Here is a 26430-nt window from a genome sequence, read left to right as displayed (position 1 = left end):
GTTCGTTTCACCCTCTCTTTTCTTCTGAAAGCCTCCAGAATACTTTTTCGGTGCGCTACAGGTTGCCACGGCTCCTGAAATCTTTCCATCCCTCAGACCCTTTTCTATGCGGTCTCCGATTGTGACCGGATGTGCAAAATCGGATGCTGCGCTGCTCACTAATCTATCAAAAAATGGGTCCTTCAACGTGTCCACAAATATTCCAGTCATTTCCTTTTCAGACAATGGTGGCTCTACCTGAGCATCCAACTCTCTCCATCGCTGGGCGTATTCTTTAAAGGACTCCTTTTCTTTCATTGCCATCCCTTGCAACTGCATTCGGTCGGGTGCCATATCCAAATTATATTTGTACTGACGGAGAAATGCGTCAGCCAAATCTTCCCAGCTTTGAATCCGCCCTTGCTCTAAGCTCATGTACCATCTTAGAGACGCTCCACTCAAACTATCTTGGAAACAGTGTATGAGCAGTTTGTCGTTTTCGGTATGAGCAGCCATTTTCCTGAAATACATCACTAGGTGACTTCTTGGGCAAGTCTGGCCTTTGTATTTCTCGAAATCAGGAGTTTTAAATTTAGCCGGAATGACCAAATTTGATACTAAGCGCATGTTCATGGCAGAGGCACCGAAGATATTATTCCCTTCAATAGCTTTGATCTTCTTTTCCAAGGCATGAAGCCTATCTGCAGATGGGTCTGGAAGTGTCTTAGGCTTCGGATGATCAGGCACATAGAAAGCTTCGTATGGGTCATCTCCTATTTCGGACCCATAATGAGCAGGCGCCTCAGAAGGCTCTGCACGATCCCCCTCTCCTTTGCTTCCTATTGGTATATGAACCAGACTCATCTTGGTGGGCCAAACTTGATGGGTTATCATTCCTTCTAGCCTCATCTTCTGCATCAGCAACCCTCTCTCTCTGGGCGATGGCGAGCATTGTTTCCAGCAGTTGATCCATCTTCTCTTGGATCGTATTGATGTCTGACCTCATGGTAGCTTGGTTCGCCTCCACTTGCTCTAACGTCATCTTGTAGTTGCTTCGCGTCTCGTACCGGTGTTGATTAGTCAGCGTTACTGGATAGAGGGCAAAAGGTTGGGTAAGTTTTTTTTTGTTTTTTTCGTTTTTATGAAGCGTGATGCATGAGGATGCGAATGTTATGCATATTTTATTTTCAAGGAATTTTCATCACAGTTGTAGTTATATTAAGCATTCGAAGAAAACATAAAGTCAGTAAATAAAAATGAGGATCATCCTCCTTCATTCAGATGTTTAAAGTACGGAGTACAAAGGCATAACCGCCCAAATCGATACAGCTCAAATACTAAACTGAATATAAGAAAAACAACAGAATCACACAGCAGTCTTTCGAGTTATGAGTTCTTCTAATTCAAGCTTGAACCTCTTCACCATCCCCTGACACATCATAACAAAATGGATTACAGCGGGATGTGTGCCATGTTGGTCCAATCCTTCCACTGCCTCTCTCAACCTCCAAGGCATTTCTTGGGTCGTCCAGTTGCAGAATTGTACCAAACCGTTGAGCTTTGCACGGTACCCATCTTTGTCCGCTTGAAAGAAATTGATAGTTCTCCTAAAGGTATCATAATCCTCAATGACTTGCTCTCTTTCCCTTAGCCATATCACACTGTCTTGATGGAATGCCTCGAATCTATCTTTCCAATGTTGAGCAACTTCTCTAGCATCTTTTGCTTCTTGACATTTCTCGGCCCAAGTTGTAGGTGTGACTCGAGAAGCTTCAAGGGCTCTTTCCTTAAGTCGGCGCTCGTGCTCGGCTTGGGTCTCAGCATTATGGAGGGAGATAGTGAGATCTTGTATTTTAGCCTCCAATATCTCTCTAACTTCTTTTTTCTCTTCTGTAGCTCGTAGCCACCATCGCCTATTCTTCTAGCATTCTTTCTCAACTTGTCTCAACTGCTCTTTAATGGTTTCTAGGCAGTGATCAGCTTGTTCCATGCCTACCTTCACTTTCTTTCTCTTATGTTCTTCCTTGTTGACCTTTTCCTCAGTCGCTTCAAGCTGGGCCTTCTTCCTCTCTAGTTCCCACTTTATTTCATTTCTTTCATTTGAAACTTGTTGGAAGCTGGTCTGTAACTCTTCATTTTCTCGTCCAAGTCTTGCTATAGTAGCTCTCAACGCTTCCACTTCTTCCATGGAGACAGGGATGGGTTCTGGTGGTGAAGGTTGAGTTGGAGGATCGAGGATGAATGGCAGTTTGATCTCTAGACTTCTTCTGGTGACCCATTGATGATAGGGTTCTCTATCCCCTATGACACCCTTTCCTCTGTCTTGTCCTCTGAAGCGAACTTTCTCCCAGGCTCGGATAACCCTTCTCAGCATAACGGGATCGTCCATATCATGGAACACAAAACCTTCTAACAACTGGTCATCCGGCTTATAGGTGATAGGGTAACCCAACTGCCTCATCGCTAAAATAGGATTGTAGTTAATGCATCCTTTTGACCCTATCAATGGTACGTTCGGAAATTCTCCACAACTAGTAATTGTATCTCCCACATTCAGGCCATGAGGATACCAAATAATGGTATTTTCAGTGAGTCCTACTAGCTTTTGAGACCACTCATATCCATCCATACTTTCAATTGTATCAACCTCTTTGAACACATGAGAGACAAGCCATTGGTAAAGGAGTGGTATGCAACATAACATCAGTCCTCCCTCTTTCTCAAAGCGTAAGTGCAAGGTGTGATAGACATCTGCTAGGAGTGCGGGTACTGGATCTTCATTCTTAACCTTGACGGCCCAAAACACGCTAATAGCTGCTACATCAATTAACTTCTCCATGTTAGGAAATAACACCAATCCAAAAATAAGTAAAGCCATAATAGTATCATGGGCTTCCCACTTCTGGGCTTTGGCAAAGCTTTGAGCAGTTTTCTCCAGGTACTCTTGTGGAATTCCTTGCACCCTCCCCCAAATTTTGATGTTAGGGGTTAGATCTTTGACTGGAATGTCTAGTACTTCTGCCAACTCTTCGGGTTTAGGGATTTGACCTAGCCCCCTGTATGGTCCCTTCTTCTGCTTAGGAGAGTCCAATATTCTTCCGAATTCTTCCAAAGTCGGGGCCAACTGGAAATCTCTAAAGAGGAAACTTCTGAGTGGTGGATCATAAAACTGGGCTAGTGCGGTAATAGCTTCTTTCTGCACCGGTACAGACAACAAGTGTAGAATCTTCCCATATTTGAGTGTGAATGCGTCTCGACGGATATTAGTCAACCCATCTCTGAATGCAATGAACTTCTTCACACACGGTACCTTAGCTTTGATTTGGAATGTTTTTTTCTTTCCTGACTCCATTTGTTCTTGAATGCTTAATTAACTGAAAATTTTGAAATTCCCTGAAAATAAAAAGTGTGTAAATGATTTTGCTATGCTCATAATGAATGCAACATGATGTTTATGCAATGACAGGGATCCAGGTTTCACATATATCACAAGGTTCAACTTAACAACGGTTCTATGTCTTTTACCCCACACATCAAGGATTGCTCTTAAGGTTATCCATTTTCATGATAAGAACTTAGAGTCATGGACCAAGTTCAGTCTTCCATCGCAATAATGGGCTAGCCACATTGAAATGGAAGTTCTGAATCGGTCTACTCTAAGTGCAATCCTCGTATTGTTCGAACAGGGTGTACACCCTTCGGTTCAATACTACACGATCGCCAATCATGAAGACGGACTTCAGTTTAAGATGAGGTTCCCAGAGTCATGGACCATGTTCAACGTTTCCTCGTAATGATGGGCTAGCCATATTATGATGGAAACTCTGAACAGATCTACTCTAGGTGGAGTTCTCGTATTGTCCCAATGAGGTGTACACCCCCCGGTTCAATACTACACAACTCCGGGTTCTAAGTTCTTCTCAAAGCTCGGGTACGGAGCTTATCTCACAACATGTATCAAACACCATAGATCACCCAACACAAAGCAGAATAAATTACATAGCATAAATAATACATCAAGATATACATAAGCAAATAAAAAGCGGTATTTTAACATTCATAGCAAATTGACTAAGTTAGGCTTGACTCTCTCTTGCTTGGAGCAGTTCCCCAGCAGAGTCGCCATCTGTCGCATCTCGAAAAATACGATTCCTCGCGATGGTCGCGGAAAAATTATGTTCGAACAGAGTCGCCACCGAACTTTATTTATTCCAATTAAGGAATAGGAAAATATCGATAAAACCTTTGAAAAATGGAATAATGGTCGTCGCAACCATATTCGGGTTCGGGAGTCGATTACGCAAGGGGAAGGTATTAGCACCCCTCACATCCGTTGTACTCAACGGGAACCTTTTAGTCTAATTTGCTATTTGAATGTTAGTTGACTGTTATTTGCTTTCTTCGAGTAATTAAATATTTAATAGAGATGGATGAAGACCTCAAAAGGAGAACGGGGAGGTTTTTTATTAGTGTGCTCGCCAAGATTTCGCAATCTCGTGCCTACGTATCCTTATGGTGCAATAAGGAAATCAGAGCATTCGTAGTTCGGGGAACTACGGTTTTTGTTGGGTTTTATGAACGACTGTGTAGATCGCGTTCTAAAGGCTAAACGCTGGCTTGTCTACTCTCGGCGGAGGCTTAAGCATTAGTTTGTTATGCGCATTAGAAAGGATTGACAGTGTTCTTTTTGAAAAGGGTTTCGGTCACACGGGGGTGACAAGTTGATTTGATGTGTTTGGGTGTTTTGTTTGGTTTGGTTTGTGAAAATAGTTTGAATTTATTCGATTGTGTTTTAATTTGATGACGAAGATTCGAGCAATGTGGCGTACGCCAATTATTCGAATAATCGAGAGATAATGAAGCGGATGCTCACTATTCTCCTTTTCATTCAAGGATTAATTATTAAAATAAAGCTTTTAGAATTTATAATCAATTAAGGGAGTAATTTTAGTGTTAAGGAGTTTTGGGGTTTTAATTAAATGACGAAGATTCGAGCAATGTGGCGTACGCCAATTATTTGAATAATCGAGAGATAATGAAGCAGATGCTCATTAATCCCCTTTTCATTTAAAGATTAATTATTTAAAATAGGGACTTTTAGAATAACTAAATTGGGAAAATGATTTTAATTTTATAGAGGTTTTTAGGTTTTAATTAAATGACGACAATTCGAGCAATATGGCGTACGCCAATTATTCGAATAATCGAGAGATAATAAAGTGGATGCTTATTAATCTCCTTTTCATTTAAAGATTAATTATTTAAAATAGAGACTTTTAGAATAATTAAATTGGAAAAATGATTTTAATTTTTTTTTTTTTGGGATTTTAATTAAATGACGAAAATTCGAGCAATATGGCGTACGCCAATTATTTGAATAGTCGAGAGATAATGAAGCGGATGCTCATTATTCTCCTTTTCATTTAATCATTAATTTTAAATAATTTTAAGAGAATATTATTTAAGTATGGTGAATTAGGGTTAATGTGTCTGGATAAAGCCTATTTGGTATTAGACCGAGATTGACCTTATTTTAGGAAAAGAAATATTTATTAATACTAATATTTAATCTCCTATTTAATTAATATTCCAACGAAATAAACAAAGATATGAATTAAAATAAATAATAATCAATAATCAAACTAAATAATATTTCTACTATTATCTAATCATATACATCTCGATTTTTTACTAAAACATCCAAAGTAATTCATAAAAAATATTCAGGTTGAGGTGTTTGGGAAACAGCAAGGGGTACAGTCCCAACACTCTTAACTACAAAAGCCCATATGAGACTCTACCGTGACCAATAATCCAAAATGAAAGAAATAAAAAACAAAATGGGCCGTAAGCCCAGCCCCTTTTAAAGCTCCATCTGGAAGTAAAGGGGTGGAACAGAATCTGAAGGGGCAGCTGTACAGCTCCCCTGCGCGTGTGGCTTTGTAAGCCCCCGACATTATCCACGTAGCCGCCTGGCTCTTAAGAAGACGTGTGGCTTTTTGAATACTCAACAACCACTTGTTGCATTAATTAACACACTAAATTGGAATTAACTCCTGTTTAAAATATTCATTGTATCTTAAAATCGATTAACTCCTCCTACTCTACGTATGATAACCTTTAACACTTGTCCCTCATAATTTCTAGTCCATAAATTCTATACACCCTCGCCAGCGAAGAGTGACGACCACCAATCGACGCCACCATCCGGTAAATAAAACAAACACGAACCCTATTTTCCCAAGGAAAACCTATTCACATCATAATCCACACCTTAAACCAAACAGAACTGTAATAGCTATCCATGATTCAAGAAAGAAAATAAACAGGAGCAAGCATGAACAGAATCAAAGGTGTTTCAATCAAATCTAGCTACAAATCTCACGACACAGTGGATCTACAGAATCATGTTAGATGCGGTGAAATTTTAAAGCGTGAGAGAAAAAGAACTACCAAGACGTTCAGGTAAATAAGGGTTTGTTTTCTTGCTCTTCGTGTCTTTTCTTTTCGTATTCAGTTAGCTCCTAATCTCCTTCTCTATTCCCTTGTAGTCGTTGCTGGTACGTGGTTCGAGCTTTAGTGATGATCTTTGATTTGGGTTTAGCTCGAGCTTGTTGAGCTTCGGTGTGAAAATCTCAACAAGTTCAAAACGGAGCTTTTCAATGAGGGTTTTGGAGTGATTTTGTCAGAGTAACGGTGCCCAAAATCGGATCCCTACTTCATCATTGGAGGTCCCTATTTATAGTGTTCTTGTACGAGGTTCAGTCTTTCCCCTCTTTCATGAGCTGTCAAATTTGTGGGAGAATCATTCCGTTAGCTAGCAAGATTTTTCTCAGATTTGGTGGTCCTCCAAATTGATGTGGTCCCTCAAATGAAAAGGTAAGGTTTTGTCTGTAGTGAATTTACGATAACCATCCCTTTTCACTTTTCACTGCAGTAGTTGTTCTATTTTACCCACGTATTGACTTTTGTAACAGGTTTTTTTTACTGGTGTTTGTCTACTGTTATTTGGTTATGGATATGCGCACAATAGCAATGCTCCAACTTGACTTAAGGTTCGTCCATCATGGTTTACAACTGACTCGAGCTTTCCTGCATTAACCCTGTCTATTGGTTGTAATAAGCAGTTTTCTCTTCAATATGCCTCTGCAATTTCCTTGAAGTCTTAACTGATTATATCCTGCTTTCATATATTATGTGCAGCACAAATCATGACTTCAACATACGTATCTGTTCTTGGAGACCATGCCCATATTTGCTTTAACAGAGTTATGGCAGTTGCAAGGTTAAAACCGTCTTACAGGACGCATAGGTTCAGGTAATTTTAATGATGCCCTTTAGAGGTGACACATATCACGGCATACTGTTTACTCAATCTTCCGTTCGTTCTTGCTTTAACCTCTTCGTTGGGATGTTCTCTTCTAATTGTCACAACCAGGACTAGCTTAATGTTCAAGGTTTGAAATCATTTTGCTTTGATCATTCGGCTGCTATCTTTGGACATTTAGGCTTTTGAAAAAAACTCCAGGTTTCACTCATCTTCAGTCACAACTTGGTAAGGCATACCTTTCAAATGGCATTGTGCATTTTGGCGGACTCTTCCTTCATATTTGATGTAAAAGAAACTCCTTCTCATGATCATGTAGGTCACCACCAAGCCAATCTAAATCCAGGTCAAGAGTATCGTTCAGCGACATTTATAACTTACTCGACAACTGTTTTGGAAATGATGAGTCTATGCTCAAGGTGGCAGACTGATTCTTTCTTGGCTGGAAATTTAGAACTGTCGTGCCAAATGCTTGCCATTTTCTTTGAACAATGAATCACATATACTTTGCCTTGTAGCCCTGTATTGAACTGTAGTTTGGAATGGTTAATGCAGGAATGGTTAATTCAGTTAGTGGATGTATTACAATTGATGTATACATCATGAGAAAATTTCCATAGAGATTTCATGGACCTATGTACTGTGACTTGTTTATCATTTTTGGTTTTGTTGGTGTTGCAGGTCCATGATTATTGAGACAAACTGGCTTATGGCGACATGACTAGTTGTGGACCAAGGTCTTTTCTTCATGCATCATGATGCTGTAACACGTCGGTACCTGTTTTAAACCTTGCATAATAAGTGTTTCTGCAGTTTGTACTCTACTGTTGTGATGATACTTTGTGTAAGGTCTTTTGAGCTGTGATGACGCGTTTGATTCCAACTTAATGGCTTTTGCTGCTTTTTTAATGGATCTTGTCGTGACTGCTTTCCCATGATATACTTGGTAATTTTGTGACCATTTTACAGTGAGTGCAGGTTCACGACACATTGATACATGATGTCCAAGTTTTGGCTTCTGTTTCAATGGAGCGGCAATTCTTATGCTGGTAAGCGTGGAAACTCATCCTGATGCGGCATCCTGTAATGACTTAAAATACTGTTTTGTTTGAGTATCCAAACTGCAGTGTGCTGTACAATTTCTCGTAGCCAGAACTGCTAATGTTGTTATCCCTGTTTTAATACCAGGAGAACGAGCTCCAGTCCGTGCCAGTCTGAGCCTAGAATGCATCTTTTGGAATTTCTCAAGAACGAGTGTCATGCTATTCTGCATCAACTAATACAATGTTGTTTCGACCTTAGGTGATTCCTTGGAATGTCCTAAACCAAGAGAAAACATGAGACTCTCGTGGTCGATCGACCAAGTTGTTTTAATCATGAATTTTTTTGTCGGTTTGTAATGATTATGTCTTAGGCCATGGCTCTGTCAGTGTAACTTGTAGTTTATGCCCCTTATCAATGGAATACAATAATTTTCACACGAAAGAAAAATTGTTTCATATTTGTCGAACCAATGGATTGTAATTATTCTTGTCATGAAATTCAAATAGGGAAGGACTACATTTTTCTTCTTTCAGAGGGTAGCGTTTAAACACCAATGCCTAATGTAAACCAACACCCACCTGTCCTAAGTCATCTACTGCTAGTTCCTTATGGCATTGGTCGAATGTGGCTTGTGAGGGATATACATCAAATACCATTGTTTCTTTTTTTGTTATGCACCATTCCTAGAATTTGACAAAGGACTTTTAAACAGTACGTGCGCCAATCCTTCTTTCAAAATGCATGGGGTTTAAAATGCCACTAAGTGATAGATAGGTCTTTCATGTGCTTTTCAAGATGAATAAAACATGGACTTTGATGATGTGCATCCCTGCTAATGGATTATCAACAAACTTACCAATAAACAAACGAAAATACCATCATAACCAAACCGTGTGTCACCCTTTGGGGCACTATGGACTCCTTAGTGAAATATGACCAAAATCCACAATATAAAGAGACATGAGAATTATGTCTTGGCGTATAATAAAACCTTGTTATTAAGATGATGATCAAGAAGGACTACTCTCCTCTTTTTGGTGAAATTCTCAAGCCTTTGAGTGTGTGCATCATGCTTTATGGTTGTAAACAAACAAGAGTTCCAAAATAACCTCGGACAAAATCGGGGTATGACACTTTGGCACTGACTTCTTTGCTTTCTTCATATCATTACATTACATGAAATAAACTCGTTTTACATACGAGGGAGTGAGATGAGAAAAGAAGTTACATTTGGGAGATTAAGAGAGAGGCACGACACGCAGGTCGTATTTTAAAAAACCCAAAACAAAACAAAGGAAAACTAAGGCCATAACCGATCACCACAAGACAATAATAAACACTTTATTATTATTATTATTATTATTAATTCCTTTAATTAATTAAAATCAAATTAAATTTCGACGACCGATCACACTACACAGAGTTAGCCGGGGGCAGCGCCCCTTGCGGGGTCTAAGGGGCAGCGCCCCTGCTCGAAAATTTTAATGAACAATTCATTTAAAATTGACGTTGTTTTTCGTATCAACATTTGATACTTCAAAGCACTTTTTCTAGCCGAACCGGTGAATTTTTCCTTGCGTTAACCGGTTAACCATATGCGTTAACCGGTTAACACTGTTTGAAAACTTTTAGAAAATTCTTTTCTGCCTTGCGTTAACCGGTTAACCATATGCGTTAACCGGTTAACACTATTTGAAAAACTCAGAAAACTGAATTTCGTCTTGCGTTAACCGGTTAACACTGTTTGAAAACTCAAAATTTTTTATTTCGCATTGCGTTAACCGGTTAACCATATGCGTTAACCGGTTAACACTGTTCCAAAATTTAAAAAAATTTATTTCGTGTTGCGTTAACCGGTTAACCATACGCGTTAACCGGTTAACACTGTTCGGAAAAGTGTTTAGGACGCACAACTCTTGTGCAATCAAACCCCAATCGCATAACTCTCTGACAACACAACCCTTGTGTCGTCACTAACCCTGATGCACCAATTTCAGACCGTCAAACACATCTCGATTGTTAATTCAGTATGATTGATCAACACGTCATTGCTTCACCATACTAATGTCGGATCAAGAAGCAAACAACCATTGATCGCTCAAAGGAAAACAATCATCGAGGGTTTGAATGAACGAAACAAGAACACTATATCATATATAATGTATTTTGCATCAGGATTACATATATCATATATATGTAACTTGATCGATCTCAATTTAACCTTTGATTCATTCTGTCTTTAATCATATTATTACAGAACAAAAACAGTTATCAGATTCATGGTTTCTTAAGTGGCTCTGATACCACTGTAGGAGAATTGCCATCCAAGGCGCAGCGGAATTTAAAAATTTCTCCATTTAGTGATCCTTACGAATGGGCATGATCAGTGATAGAATCGTTACCTCTTGTGGCGATTCAAACCTTTGGTGCAGATCTCTGATAATGATCAAAACCTTTGATAAAGATCCACGGGGCGATCACGAACGTTGAACAATGACAACGTCTCTACTCAGTCCACACGAACGGATTCCTTCAATCGCAGTGCTAGCTGTTATGAATGAAGGCTTTGAGTGAGAGAGAGATACGAAATTCCAACTCTTCAGTTGTGTTTTCTGTCTCAGTGAGAGTGACAATGCTTCTACCCAAGGGGTTCTTTTTATAGAACCACTTGTGTGGGCTTCAAGCCAAAAAGCCCACTTAAGTGCATTTTGGCCCATATCTCATAATATGCCAAAATCACTTAAGTATTTGGTACCTTACCATATTTCGTATTCCACTTAAGTACACCGTACCTTACGATGTTCCTTAATTATTCTATCTCTCATCAATCCGTCCTTTGTGTGTGACCCTATAGGTTTTCGCGACGTTGGCAATTATATTAAATCACGCATTTAACATAATAAACAGTGAGCGGTATCTAGCAACACATCACTGCTACCCAAGTCACGAAAATGTCATGTGATCTGACAAAACCTCCTGTGATAATAATTATGTGTATAATTACCCCTTTGGCCTTATGTCTATATTGAACACAAGGTATAGACCGTGTCACCCTTATCCAGTTCAATATTGGGCCCATAGACATTTATCCTGTTACGCAGGATTGGCAAATTCCATCTAGGACACTCATGTCCCTCAGCATGCTTCGTGGAGTACCCATCAACTGTCTTTATGGTTATCCAGTTACGGACAATGTTAGATCAGCAACAAAGCACTCGACTCTACATCTAGGATCCATAGTGGTTTCAGGTCGAAAAGTGGTATACACTATTATCACCATGAGAATAACTTATGACACTTTTGCATAACTTTCTATATAGTATTCTCATAGCAGGTCAATCCGGTATAAATATTACTCCTAATATTCATACCTATGTTTAAGACTTGATAACTCTTTATCCATGATCCATGAGATGTGATCATCAGTCTACAAACATAATAGTCTTAATGCTTTAATGTTATCCCACTTCACACTAAAGCTCGACTACGGATACTTTAAGAATAGTGCCCTTATGTTTAATGTGTTCTCATGATTAAGTCACACTTAATACATTAAACGGACTATCTATTCTAGGGACTTTATTAATGCCTTTTATTATTAATAAATAATTCGATACAAGTACCAAAAGTATTGGCCTCTAGGGCTTACACCAACAGATCTGTACCATCAACTCTGCAGGGAATTTTAGGTCAACACCATATCAAATGGGAGACAAACTTACATAGGATCAGACATATTGTTCTAGGATCAGTGCTGAATGAAATCCGTTTGAGACTTGAGGGGAAACAAGAATCTTGTGATGGATCTATGCAAATCACTGAGAAAACGCGCTTACAACTCACGGGAGGCAAATGCAAACTCGACAAAGGAAACCAACAAAATTCGGCTGGAGATGCTGAAATGATGCTGGGGATGAAACAAAGATCACGCCAACTGCTTGGGGAAAACCAACAATGCTTCACATTTTAGGGCTCACCTGTTCTCAGACCGCTGTTGATATTCCTTAAATGAAATCAATTGCTCTTTAAAAGTAACTACTTTTCTTATTTAAGAAAACATGATTTTTATTTTAAAATTTTGATTTCAAAATGATCATCATAAAATTTTAATTATACTTTGCTGAATAAATAAGAGTAGAAACAATTGGATAAAAGCTCAACTTTATTTAATGGAATGGTAGTTTGTAAATGACAAGACTCCATAGATCTTTACAAAAGTTGAAAAATGGTAATTTACATGGAAAAGGGCTACATTGAATTCAATGATCATTAATCCTTCTACCGCCTTCAATATCCGCTGTGCTCTTGGCTTTGGTTGAAGATGAATCAGAACCAAACGTTGTGCTCAAGAATGTCTTCAAGATTGGAGATCAACAGGATGCAGTTACTTGCCATAATCCCTATTTTTTTGCATAAATTTCTCCCAAGGTGGGGTACTTAATTTATCGGGATAATTTTTCTGTTTTATGTCTCTAACTTTTGCCTGGATCGCCCTTTCGGGTTTTCAATCCACCGAGACGCTCCTTTTTTCCTAAGCCGCCCTTTCGGGTTTTCAACTTAGCGAGTTATTCTTTACTTTTTAGGGGAAGTATTTCTTGACTGCATCGGCATTCACAGGACGCGTGAACTCTTCACCATCCATAGTTGTAAGAATCAAAGCACCACCTAAAAAGGCTCTTTTAACAACATATGGGCCTTCATAATTAGGAGTCCATTTGCCCCTAGAATATGGTCTGAAAGATAGAATTTTCTTGAGCACAAGGTCACCTTCTATAAACACACGAGGTCTGACCTTCTTATCAAAAGTTTTCTTCATTCTCTGCTGGTACAACTGACCATGGCACATGGCAGCCAACCTTTTTTCTTCAATCAAATTCAGCTGATCATACCTGGTCTGACACCATTCAGCTTCAGCCAACTTGGCTTTCATCAAGACACACAATGACGGGATCTCAACCTCTACGGGGAGCACATCTTCCATGCCATAAACAAGTGAGAAAGGGGTTGCCCCTGTTGAAGTGCAAATGGAAGTACGACACCCATGCAAAGCAAATGGGAGCATCTCATGCCAATCCTTGTATGTCACAACCATTTTCTGAATGATCTTCTTAATATTCTTGTTTGCAGCTTCAACATCCCCATTCATCTTGGGTCTGTAGGGAGAAGAATTATGATGTCCAATCTTGAAGTCTTTGTAAAGAGCTTCCACCATATTATTGTTCAAGTTCGATCCATTATCAGTAATGATCTTACTTGGCATACCATACCAGCATATAATCGGATTCTTGATAAACCTTACAACAACTTGCTTGGTTACATTCGCATACGATGCCGTTTCAACCCACTTTGTGAAGTAGTCAACAACTACCAAAATGAAACAATGTCTGTTTGAAGCTTTAGGCTCAATCATACCAATCATATCAATTCCCCACATGGAGAAGGGCCATGGGAAGGAAATGACATTCAATAGTGTCGGCGGGACATGAATCTTATCTGCATAAATTTGACACTTGTGGCATTTATTCATAAACTTGCAACAATCAGATTCCATTGTCAGCCAATAATAACCTGCTCTCAACATCTTCTTAGCTATAGCATGTCCATTGGAATGACTACCAAAGGAACCTTCATGGACTTTAGTCATCAACAGGTCTACTTCGTGTCTATCCATGCATCTGAGCAAGACCATATCGAAATTTCTTTTGTATAATACATCACCATTCAGGTAGAAGTTGTCGGCTAATCTCTTCAAAGTCTTCTTATCTTTCGGAGAACCCCCAGGAGGGTAAATCTGACTTTGGAGAAAACATTTAATATCAAAATACCACGGTTTTTCATCTTTGATTTCTTCAACAACAAACACATGAGCTGGCCTATCAAGACGCATCTCAGTCAAATTAGGAACTTCATTCCAAAACTTTACCACAACCATTGAAGCCAATGTTGCAAGAGCATCTGCCATCCGGTTCTCATCTCGAGAGATATGATGAAACTTAACCTTCGTAAAGAAAGTTGAAATCCTCCCTACATAATCTCTATATGGTATCAAACTGGGTTGATTCGTCTCCCAATTTCCTTTGATTTGATTCACAACCAAAGTTGAATCTCCATAGACGTCAATATATTTGATTATGAGATCAATGGCCTCTTCAAGCCCCATAATGCAAGCTTCATATTCAGCCATATTATTCGTACACTTGAAAGTCAATCTAGCTGTAAACGGAAAATGAGTGCCTTGAGGAGTAATAATCACTGCCCAATGCCATTACCATACTGATTAACAACTCCATCAAATACCATGCCCCAACGGGAACCAGGTTCTGGCCCTTCTTCAAGCAATGGTTCATCACAATCTTTCATCTTTAGGTACAAGATCTCTTCATCAGGAAAATCGTACTGCACTGACTGATAGTCTTCGATCGGTTGGTGAGCCAAATGGTCATCCAAGACACTACCTTTAATTGCTTTTTGAGATTGGTATTCAATATCATGCTCTGATAACAACATCTGCCAACGGGAAATCCTCCTAGTTAAAGGAGGCTTCTAAAAAATATACTTGATTAGGTCCATTTTGGATATCAACCAAGTGGTATGATTCAACATATACTAACGCAGACGCTTAGCAGCCCAAGCCAATGCGCAACAAGTTTTCTCAAGCATAGAATACCGAGTCTCACAGTCGATGAATTTCTTACTGAGGTAGTAAATATCATATTCTTTCTTTCCAGTTTTGTCTTGCTGACCTAGAACACAACCCATACTTTCATCAAGCACAGTTAAATACATGATCAATGATCTTCCTTTAATAGGTGGAGACAGAATCGAAGGCTCAAGCAGATACTCTTTGATACTATCAAAAGCTTTCTGGAAAACCTCGGTCCAATCACAAGACTGATATTTCTGAAGAAGCTTGAATGTAGGTGCATATGTGGCAGTCATATGTGATATAAATCTCGAGATATAATTCAAGCGGCCGAGAATACCTCTGACTTGCTTCTCAGTTTTGGGCGCAGGCATATCTTGTATTGCTTTGACCTTGGCAGGATCAACTTCAATACCCTTCTCACTGACAATAAATCCCAACAACTTACCAGAGCGAACACCAAATGTACACTTATTAGGATTCAAGTGGAGTTTGTACTTCCTCAAACGCTGGAATAACTTCAACAAATGCTCGACATGTTCTTCTTCATCACTTGATTTAACAATCATATCATCAACATAGCCTTCAATCTCTTTATGCATCATATCATGAAAAAGAGTGGTCATAGCTCTCTGGTAGGCTGCACCGGCATTCTTTAAACCGAAAGGCATCACTCTATAATAGAATGTTCCCTAGGGTGTAATTAATATGGTCTTCTCCATATCCCCGGGTGCCATCTTGATCTGATTATATCCGGAAAATACGTCCATAAACGAAAAGACTTTGAATTTAGCTGTATTATCTACCAACATATCAATGTGTGGTAGAGGAAAATCATCTTTCGGACTAGCTTTATTCAAATCTCTATAGTTAACACACATACAGACTTTTCCATCTTTCTTCAGAACAAGCACAATGTTGGCTACCCACTGCGGATACTCAGCAGTAACAAGGAAATCAACATCAATCTGCTTTTGCACTTCTTCTTTGATCTTCACTGCCATATCAGGATGAGTTCTTCTCAACTTTTGCTTGACTGGCGGGCATTCTGGGTTCAACGGTAATCTATGCTCCATAATCTCAAAATCCAAACCAGGCATGTCTTGATAGGATCAAGCAAACACATCTGAATACTCTCGAAGAAGATCAATCAACCCCTATTTAACCTCTGGACATAGTTGAGAACCAATCTTGACTTCCTTCACATCATCTTCGGATCCCAAGTTAACTAACTCAATCTGCTCTTCAAATGACTGAATGGCTTTTTCCTCATGCTCAAGTAGACGAGACAATTCATCAGACACTTATTCATCAATCTTTTCCTCAGCATCAAACACAGGGAATTCAAAGTTTGGAGAAGGAGTAGGAATATTGAATTCAATGGGTTTAGAAACCAACCTGCATGATGATTTAATATTTTGATTTTAGAGAAGTGAATTGTAACCAAATATTATGCAGATAGACAATTATTTATTTATTTACTTATGTTTTTTGTGATTACCATTTTCAGAAAAGCAAAAAGTAAAAATAAAAACATCATAGATGTGGATGAATAGAATTGTATTTTATTGATTATTAATTTGAAAAATACCCAACAATGTTCACTTCTCCTTTAGGCATAGGAGAAGGATTTTCTAAAATGATAAAAACGAATTACTTAAAGCGATGGATAATAACAGGAACATCAACAGCAATTCAATTATGGCAAGCCTTTCCATGCGTCACAAAATTGGTGCAGTCTTCATCTTCATCACCCTCAATTACGGTAACTGAGTGTTGTTCATTACCATGGATGAACCCTCTGCTATGGAAACTCGGTTGCATATCTTCAACTTTGACATTAGACAACCCTCGCTGGAATCCCAAACCGGTTGTATTCTTGTTCTCGACGACCTCCACCATACGTCCCCACTGATCAGAACTGTCATCTTCAATAATCTTCTGAGCGTCTTTTAAAGAGGACATGGGTGCCCCAATTTTCTTCACTTCAGTAATAGATAGAGCTTGGAATGAAGCTCCAACCTCATCCTCAGCTTTTACATATGAAAAAGACGACAGGTGACTTACCAACAATGCTTTCTCTCCACCAACAATGACAAGCTTGCCATTCTTCACAAATTTCAGCTTCTGGTGCATAGTGGATGTCACAGCTCCAGCCTCATGTATCCATGGCCTTCCCAATAAGAATCTATAGGTCGGGGGATATCCATTACTTGGAAAGTAATATGGAAATCACTCGGACCTATCTTCACTAGAAGGTCCACTTCACCAATAACAATCTTGTGAGAACCATCAAAAGCTTTGACGATCATGCCACTGTACCTCATAGGGGCACCTTGATATGTTAATTTTGACAGAGTTGACTTGGGGAGTACATTCAACGAAGAACCGATATCAACCAAAACATTTGACAATGCATCTTCCTTGCAATTTATCGTTATATGTAGTGCCAGATTGTGATTTCTGCCTTCCTCAGGAAGCTCTTCATCACAAAAACTTAGATTGTTGCAGGAAGTGATGTTAGCTACAATGTGGTCAAATTGATCCATATTCACATCATGCTCGACGCAGGCTTGCTCCAACGCTCTTTGCAATGCTTCTCTATGCGCTTTAGAATTCATAAGCAGAGACAACACTGAAATCTTAGAAGGAGTTTGGAGCAGCTACTCCACCATATTGAATTCACTTTTCTTGATCAACCTTAATACCTCGTCATCATCACTAGGCTTCAAATTGCTGGATTCATCAGACTGACACTTTGGAGCACTAACTGGATTTGTTACAGATATATCAACCTTCTTACCAACAGGCACATCTTCTATCCCCTCCTTTGGAAAGACAGGTCCAAACGCACGACCGCTACGGGTCACCTTTTCTATATCGGCAATGTTCACAATAGAATTAGTCGTAGGCAACAGAACCTCTTAACCATTCTCCAACATAGTGTCACAACCTGAAAAATGGAATGCGAAAAAAAAACAACCGGCGAAGAAAGACAGGAGAGTCGCCACCGTGCGTTATTTATCCCAAAGGAGGGAAAGGAAATGCTCGAAGTAAACCTGGAAAAAGGAAAGGACAAGACAGGGTCTCGCAACCAAATCTTGGGTTCGGGAGTCGATTATGCGAAGGGAAGGTATTAGCACCCCTACGCATCCGTAGTACTCTACGGGATCCACTTTTGTAGTTCTTGTCTAAAGGGTGTGGGTTTATCTAATGTGTTATTTACTAAAAAAAAGGGTCAAAAGAAAATGACTCGCACGGATGTCGCATCCACTACATACGTATCTCATCTGAATATGAGAATCAGAGTCTTTGTAGCTCGGCTACCTAGGGGTTAAGGGTAATTGTGCTCGCTAAGACATCGCGTCTTATGCCTACGTATCTCATCTGGAATGAGAATCAGAGCAAGCCGTAGTTCGGCTAACTACGGGGTTAAGGATTATGTTTTGGGGGCAGACAACGTTACTACGCAATCTACCGGATGCTCGACCTTTGGAGACTTACTCACCTGTAGTTGAAGGAGTAAACGTGTGTTTAGGAGAAGAAAAATCAATGAAGGGTTAGGGTTTGGGATGCTCATGCAAAAAGGCAGTCCTTGACGAAGGAACCGCGCTACCTGCGGGGATACGAACACATACAAAACAAACATGTATAAAGTAAATGTGCCAACAAGGCAATCAAAATAAATCTCCCAAATGGTATCCCACAAGCAAAGTGGAATATCCAACGAGCTATCCCTGCAAAAGTCATGTGAGCCTTCACACAAACTCAACAAAAGGGTTAGTGAAACAAGATAAGGATTAGGAGAAAACATGCTATGATAAACGTAAGTTAGATTAGAGCAAAACAGTATGATTTTTCATGGATAACAGTATGGTTTCAGAAACCTCAAACCCTGTGGCATACACTTCATAAATTAAATGATTAAGCATTCAAGGCATTATTTATACATTCATACATAATTATGAACCCGTGGGCAAAAACCTAATGAAATTCATCCATCATACCTCAAACATTCAGAGTATTCAACTTCAAAGCACAAAGGTAATGGGAATAAGGGCAAACCTGATTGGAGAGATCGGTTGAAATCAAATGGCACGACTGGATTTGCAAACCAATGTTAGGGTTTGCTTGAGCTGAAAGTGTGTGAGTCAGAATGAACCTTTCAGAGTTGCCTGGAGGTTGTTGCAGATTAATTCTCACTCTCTCTGTCTAGGTTTCTCTCCAGGTTTTGTCCAGGGTTTTGTTCCAAGGAAACCTCAGAGTGTTTTGCTTCTCTTCCTTTTTCTGTCTGTTCTCCCTCTTTTATAACCTGATTTTCATGGCTTTGTGGGCTCAAATGAGAGAGGTCCAAGTCAGAGATTTTTTCTTTTATTTATTTATTATTTTATTTATTTATTTATTAAAAAAAAAAATCGTTTTTTTTCTTCGTTTTTCGTTCTTTTTTCGTTTTTCATTTTTTTTTCTCATTTTTTTTTGCTTGCATAACACTTGGGCTTCGCCTAGCGAGCATGACAGCTCATGAACAAACCTTTGCTCCTTCAAGATTAACGTTTTGACTGACGAATAGACCCCTGTTGGAAGTAACTCAAGTCTTTCCCTTGTGTTGACTGATCATCTAAATAGAACCCACAAAGTGTCCTGGATGATGTTCAAGCTTCTTGGAGCTAATCCCGATTGACATGATGAAATGCAATGTATCTAATGTTAAATGACCTAAACATGAATGCGTGGATAAGGAGGGCAAATTTTGGGGTGCTACAGCTGCCCCTATTCAGTCATCAGCTAACCCGAGCAGGATGAAAGCGAACAGCTTATCAGACAAACAGGGTGAGCTGTGATTGAATACCAAAGACAGACAGAAAAATTGCGCTCCGAGAACACCACAAAAATGCTGAAATACACCGCGCTGTTTATTTCTCTTCCGATCCTCTGGCTGAATCTGAATCAGTCTTCTGACTTAATCTGGAGTTTCGATCCTCTGGCTGAATCTATACTCAATTTAGTCCTCTGGTTGGATGTTAATTTTGATCCTCGGGTTGGATACGATTTCAATCTTCTGGCTAGCTCTTCTTCGATCTTCTGGCTAGATCTTCTTCGATCTTCTGGCTAGATCTCCTTTGTTTCGATTCTCTGGCTGAATCTATTTTCTTTGATTCTCTGGCTGAATCTACTTCGATCTTCTGGCTAGATCTGAATTGTTTCGATTCTCTGGCTGAATCTATTTCCGGTCTTCGGGCTAGACCTGACTTCGATCTTCTGGCTAGATCTTCTTCGATCTTCTGGCTAGATCTGAATTGTTTCGATTCTCTGGCTGAATCTATTTCGATCTTCTGGCTAGATCTGAATTGTTTTGATTCTCTGGCTGAATCTATTTTCTTTGATTCTCTGGCTGAATCTATCTATTTTTCGGTCTTTGGGCTAGACCTGACTTTGATCTTCTGGCTAGATCTGGATTGTTTTGATGATAAATTCCCATCATCAGGATCTCGCATCTGGGGCATGCGCTGGTTGACCCTCTTTCGAAATCTACAGTCTTCATGTTAGATATGCAGCTTCGAGAATATCCCACTTTTGGGCTTCGTACATATTCTTCAGGCTAGAACATGTTATAACGACTCTTCGATTAGACTTTGTTTTTTTAATGCGATCCGCGGGCTGGATCCTCTTGTAGGTTGATTTTCTGTTGAGCTGTCAATCTATTCCTCCAGCTGCTTGCTGGGGAAATAACGCTCGTAGTCGACTCTCTGGCTGAATCTTCGAAATGACCCTCAGGCTGGATCTCTGGAAAACGATTCTCAGGCTGAATCTTCGAAATGACCCTCATGCTGGGTCACACACACACTTGATCCTCTGGACGAATCTCATGACTTTGGTTGTAAAGTAATTTTTCAGTCTGCTTTGAAGAACCTCTTTATCAGCTTATGTGTATGTTTGATATGCATGCAAATGCAAATGCAAATGTTATGCATGGTGCAAAAGTAAAAAGAAATCTGCTTGGGGAAGCAACTCTGGCAGGGAGCGGACCGCTGTATCAATCCTTGAATGATCTATGGGGAACGATCCGTCTGCCGGGACCGGGGAGCCACCGAAAATAAATCGGCCTTTTTTGAAAAGTTGACCTTGCTGGGGAAGTATCAACTATGGAAACTTTGCTTGGCGAGGCTCTGCGAGGAGAGTCTGTGAGGAAAGCACTTCCTAGGGAAATGTCGTAGGAATCGACCTTTGCTGGGGATACGAACTTGCTAATCGTCCTCAGGCTGGGGATTAAAACAAATCTGTTAAAAATAATAATCTGCTGGGGATGAGATGAACACCGGGAACACCACCCTCTTGTCTGTTGGGTATGCGACTACTCCGCTGTTGCTGGGAAGATACAGTCTGGCACTGTCGACTCCGCTGGGGATATACAGTCTGGATACTGTCAACTCTACTGGGGAACCTGCTCTGTAGAGGAGAGGCTTTGTCAACCGCTTAGGGGTGAGGATTCATGACTTGGCATCCGGTTTCTGTGACCTGTAACCAAAAAATACACGTATGCCCCGGGGAATTACTCGGTTTGAATTCACCGTCCGGGATTAAGCACATTCAAAGCAATTTTGACTGTTTTCCTGCGCAAGTCATCTGCAAAAGCCACCATTACATTCAGATGCAATATGTTTCCTCAAGAATTCAGACATCTTTTACAAACAAACTGATAAATGAAAAGTAAAGAGGCTTATTAACTGAATTATTCGACTTTTGTTGGTTGAAAAATTTGTGCCAGGAATAGGCGAGTACATCAGGAAGCTGATCCCTGGAAAGAGGTGATTGCTATAAATTGAACAAGAGAAACTATCCTAATGGCAATGTGGAAACGGGGTCCCACCGAGTTTCGACTCTGCTATGGCTCGTATGTCCTCAAGACGCTCTGCTCATCTTGCTTTCTGAAGTGGATGATTAGTCGATCTTTTACCTTCGAAGATTGTCGGATTGAATGAAACGGTGATATAACACGGATGAACTCAGATCGCAGTTATTCGCTTATTCCCTAACTTTTGCGTGGACCGCCCTTTTGGGTTTTCAATCCACCGGGATACCCTTTTTTGCCTGAGCCGCCCTTTCGGGTTTTCGCCTCACTGGGTGTACATTTTTTTTTATATCCCTAATTTTTGCCCGAACCTCTTCATTCTTTTTTTGGTTCGTCGGGATGCCCCTTTTTTTCCTGGACTATTATTTTTACTGTCCAGCGGGTCTATTTTATGCGAAGTATTTTTTAACTGCGTCTGAGTTGACAGGGGACGAGAAGTCTTCGCCATCCATGGTTGTTAACATCAGAGCTCCACCAGAGAAAACTCTTTTAACCACGTATGGACCCTCGTTGTTCGGTGTCCATTTGCCCCTGTGATCTGTGTTGGGAGGAAGAATTCTTTTGAGTACCAATTAACCGACTCGATACTCCCGAGGGCGCACTTTCTGATCAAACGCTCTCTTCGTCCGTCTCTGATATAGCTGGCCATGGCATATAGCTGCTAGTCTCTTTTCCTTAACTAGGCTTAGCTGATTGTATCGAGAACGGACCCATTCTGCTTCGTCCGACTTCATTGTTGGTGCAGGGAAAAGTTATTTTGGCACAAAATGGCATATGAACCCCCTCCGGTGTGATCAACACTGCACCAACTCCATGACCGTTGACGTTGACCGCCCCATCAAACATCATAATCCATTTGGATTCAGGGTCAGGCCCCTCCTCCGGGAGTGGTTCCTCACAATCTTTCGATTTGAGAAACATGATGTCCTCATCAGGAAAGTCGAACCTCATAGGTTGGTAATCATCAATCGATCGCGCGGCAAGATAGTCTGACAAGACACTTCCTTTGATGGCTTTTTGTGAAGTGTATTGGATGTCATACTCTGTCAGCATCATTTGCCACCTAGCAACCCTGCTGACTTTTCAAAAATATACTTGACTTGATCCATCTTTGATATCAATAGAGTCGTGTGAGTCAACATATACTGTCTTAGTCGGCGAGCAGCCCATGCCAAAGCGCGACAAGTTTTCTCGAGCATTGAGTATCTTTGTTCACAGTCGGTAAACTTTTTGCTAAGGTAGTATATTGCATGCTCTTTTCGACATGACTCGTCATGCTGACCGAGCACACAACCCATTGACCTTTCTAACACAGTCAAGTACATGATCAACGGTCTTTTCCTCTCGGCCTGTAGACTGGCCCCGATCTTGATCTCTTTCTTGTCGTCTTCGGTACCAATGTTGATGGTCTCAACCACCTCCTGATAAGGTGTGATAGCTCGGTCCTTCTGTTTCAACAACCTGGCTAACTCCTCAGGCAATTCACAATCTTCCTCAACCCCTTCTTCGGCTTGATAGATAGGATTGTCGAAGTCATACTTGGCCATAGCAGTGTCGTTAGCAGTGAGATCCGGGTGATCAGTTTTACGAGGTGTTTTTTTTGGAAAGAAAAACGAAAAAGAAACATGAAAAAGAAACATTGCCGTTTTTGTAAAAGTAAAAACAATTGAACGAAAGAGAACACAAAATTGTTTGCAAAAGCTGTCCTTTATTGATGATGAAAATAATTGCGAAATGTAACTAAATGGATGGCCCTACAGATGAGTCATTACACCTTGGTCAAAGTGTAAAACTTTATTATGCATGTGATAAAAGGAAAACAATAAAAATTACTCCTTCAGTAGAGTAAATCGGACGACTTTTTCAGACGACCAATTATCGAGCTTTTCTCCTGGGACACACGGGCGAATCCAGCTATCTAAGTCACAGTCGCTGTCAGCCTTGTCTTCATCTACAGCATTGACGGTGTGGGGAGAAACCAAACCCCTGTTGGAGAAAGTACCGACTTCATTCTTCTGAGACCCCGGAGTATACCCTAATCCAAACTTGTCTTCTTTTATGACTGGCTCCACAAATTTGCCCCAGCCTTGGGCATTACCAGCCTTAACCACTTCAACAGCTTGCTTGTATGAAGAGATAGAAGTCCCGACCTTCTCAGACTCAGGTGAAAAGACAGTTTCGGGCGCGACCTCACTGATGTTTATGGCTTCGAAGCCTTGACACAACATCTCATGCATCTCGCCATCCATCTCCACATACTTAAATGTAGACAGGTGGCTAACAAAAATATCCTCTTCACCACAGACGGTGATGATCTGACCTTCTAGTCCATATTTGAGCTTCTGGTGGAGAGTAGAAGTAACAGCACCGGCAACATGAATCCAGGGTCGACCTAGCAGACAACTATAGGCAGGCTGGATATCCATCACATAAAAGGTACTCTTGAATACCTGCGGTCCAATCTTAACTGGCAACTCAACTTCGCCACAAACAGCTCGCGTAGAGCCATCAAAAGCCCTTACAACTAAATTACTCGGCCTCAGGGTGGCATCATCGTAATCCAACTTCGTTAAGGCTTTCTTTGGGAGAACATTCAGAGAAGAACCTGTATCAACCAAAACATGGGAAAGCACCGTCCCTTTGCATTCCATTGTGATATGTAAGGCTTTATTGTGATTCCTGCCCTCAGATGTTAGGTCATAATCGGTGAAACCTAGCGCATGGCTAGTGTGTACATTTGAAACTACCGACTCCAGCTGGTCAACAGTTATCTATGGGGGAACATAAGCCATATTCAGTACTTTCAACAAGGCTGCTCTGTGTGCCTCAGAGCACATCAATAGTGAGAGAATGAAGATCTTTGAGGGTGTCTGATTTAGCTGGTCGACTACCTTGTAGTCACTTTTCTTGATAATCCTCATAAACTCATCCACTTCCTTATCGAACGCGGTCTTAGGAGGAGCTTCCTCGGTAGTAACCTCTTCGGTGGATACCTGTTTTCCTTTAGCCTTGGCAGCTGCCCCAGCTTCAGCATTCGTGCGTAATGTTGATGGTGCAAATAGGCGTCCACTGCGAGTAAAGCCACCAATTCCTCCAACATTGTCTACAGCGGAGCTACCAATGTCAATGTCTTCTTCGTTAACTTTCTGCCCCTGGCAGTAGATATCAGCCCCATAGTGCCACGGGATAGCACTGTCTTTCTCATACGGAACAGGTTCTGGTACCGTGTTGGTGACCGGACCAATCAAAGTCGATTGAGGGTTGTCAGAGTAAATTGGTGCTGGACTTTCTGGGAAATATATTATTGTCGGAGCGGGTCTCTCGGGAACATATATTTCTTCAGGAGTGAAATAAAACGTTACTGTCGACACATCATTCTTCACTGGACGAGTCTGATCGAACTGAAGACAACCTTCATCTATCAGTTGCTGAATACCCCTTCTCAAAATATCACATCCGTTCTCGGCGTCTTGACAATTTCTGCACTCTTTCCCACAGCCCGGGAAAATCCGTCCTTTCAAGAGTTGGTCTTTGACCACCGATAGCGAAGCCTTCAGTTTAGTCACATCAGAAACCAAATTCAAAGTTTCCCCACTATCAACATCATTAATCCTCTGCCCGCCGTGAGCTGGCATCGGGTTTTGGATAACATTAGGCACCGGAGAAAAATTGATGGCCTGGGCATCTCTTAAATCTTGTACCTTTAGCTGGAGAGCCTTGCAATTATCTGTAGTATGGCCAGGTGTGTTGGAGTGAAAAGCACATCTGGCGTTGACATCATAACCTCTAGGCAGATTGTTGGGATCGACCGGTGGGGCCAGAGTTCTCAACGTAACCAGATTCATGTCAATCAGCTTGGGAAGTAATACAGAATAAGGTATTGGGATTGGCTCAATGACCCGGTCCGCCTGCCTTGGACGTTGTTGATAGGGTCTCTGTTGACCCAGATTACCTCCTTGTTGTTGATTGTTGTACCTGGGTTGCTGTTGCGGATGATACTGCGGTTGAGGAACAAGTGTTGGAATAGTGACTGCGGCCACTTGATCTTGATAATAATTAGGGCGTTCTCTGCCCCTGCCTCTGCCGGCATATACAACGCTCGTCTCACCTTCTCTTCTTTGCTGACCGTTACCAGCAAACGGTTTCTTGGGAACTGATGAGTTGGAAGCACTGTTGTCTTGAATTCGGCCCATCTTCAACAAACTCTCGATCCTTTCTCCAGCAATCACTATCTCTGCAAAGCTGATTGACGGGCAAGCAACCAATCTCTCGATATAATTTCCTTGAAGAGTGTTCATGAACATGTCCGCCATCTCCCTTTCAGACATAGGGGGTTGGAAGGATGCAGCAATCTGTCTCCAACGCTGAGCATATTCTCTAAAGGTTTCCTTGGCAGTCTGAGACATTCCTTGCAACAAGGTCTGATTTGGAGCCATGTCCAAGTTGTATTGATATTGCTTGACAAAAGCCTCTGCCAAGTCTTTCCAGCTCTTGATGGTAGTACGAGACAAATGAGAATATCATTCACGAGAAGCTCCAGTTAAACTGTCTTCAAAATAGTACATCCACAGCTTTTCATCTTCAGTG

At 40.7% G+C, this 26430-nt stretch overlaps 1 protein-coding gene across 1 annotated transcript; it reads right to left on the bottom strand.

Moving 5' to 3' along the window:
* Positions 1–1900: 1900 nt before the first annotated feature.
* Positions 1901–3331, bottom strand: LOC127094176 (uncharacterized). The gene has a single exon (XM_051033036.1). The coding sequence runs from the start codon at positions 3329–3331 to the stop codon at positions 1901–1903; it is 1431 nt and encodes a 476-aa protein (XP_050888993.1).
* Between the last annotated feature and the right edge of the window lie 23099 nt (positions 3332–26430).

The sequence above is a fragment of the Lathyrus oleraceus genome, chromosome 6, assembly GCF_024323335.1.
Source record: "Lathyrus oleraceus cultivar Zhongwan6 chromosome 6, CAAS_Psat_ZW6_1.0, whole genome shotgun sequence".
In the NCBI taxonomy this organism is placed as follows: Eukaryota; Viridiplantae; Streptophyta; class Magnoliopsida; order Fabales; family Fabaceae; genus Lathyrus; species Lathyrus oleraceus.
The sequence above is the reverse complement of the archived record's forward strand: the minus strand, read 5'-3'. Positions and strand labels throughout refer to the sequence as shown.

Coding starts and splice junctions, on each gene's coding strand:
- LOC127094176 (XM_051033036.1), bottom strand. CDS start 3,331: ATGGAGTCAGGAAAGAAAAAAACATTCCAAATCAAAGCTAAGGTACCG.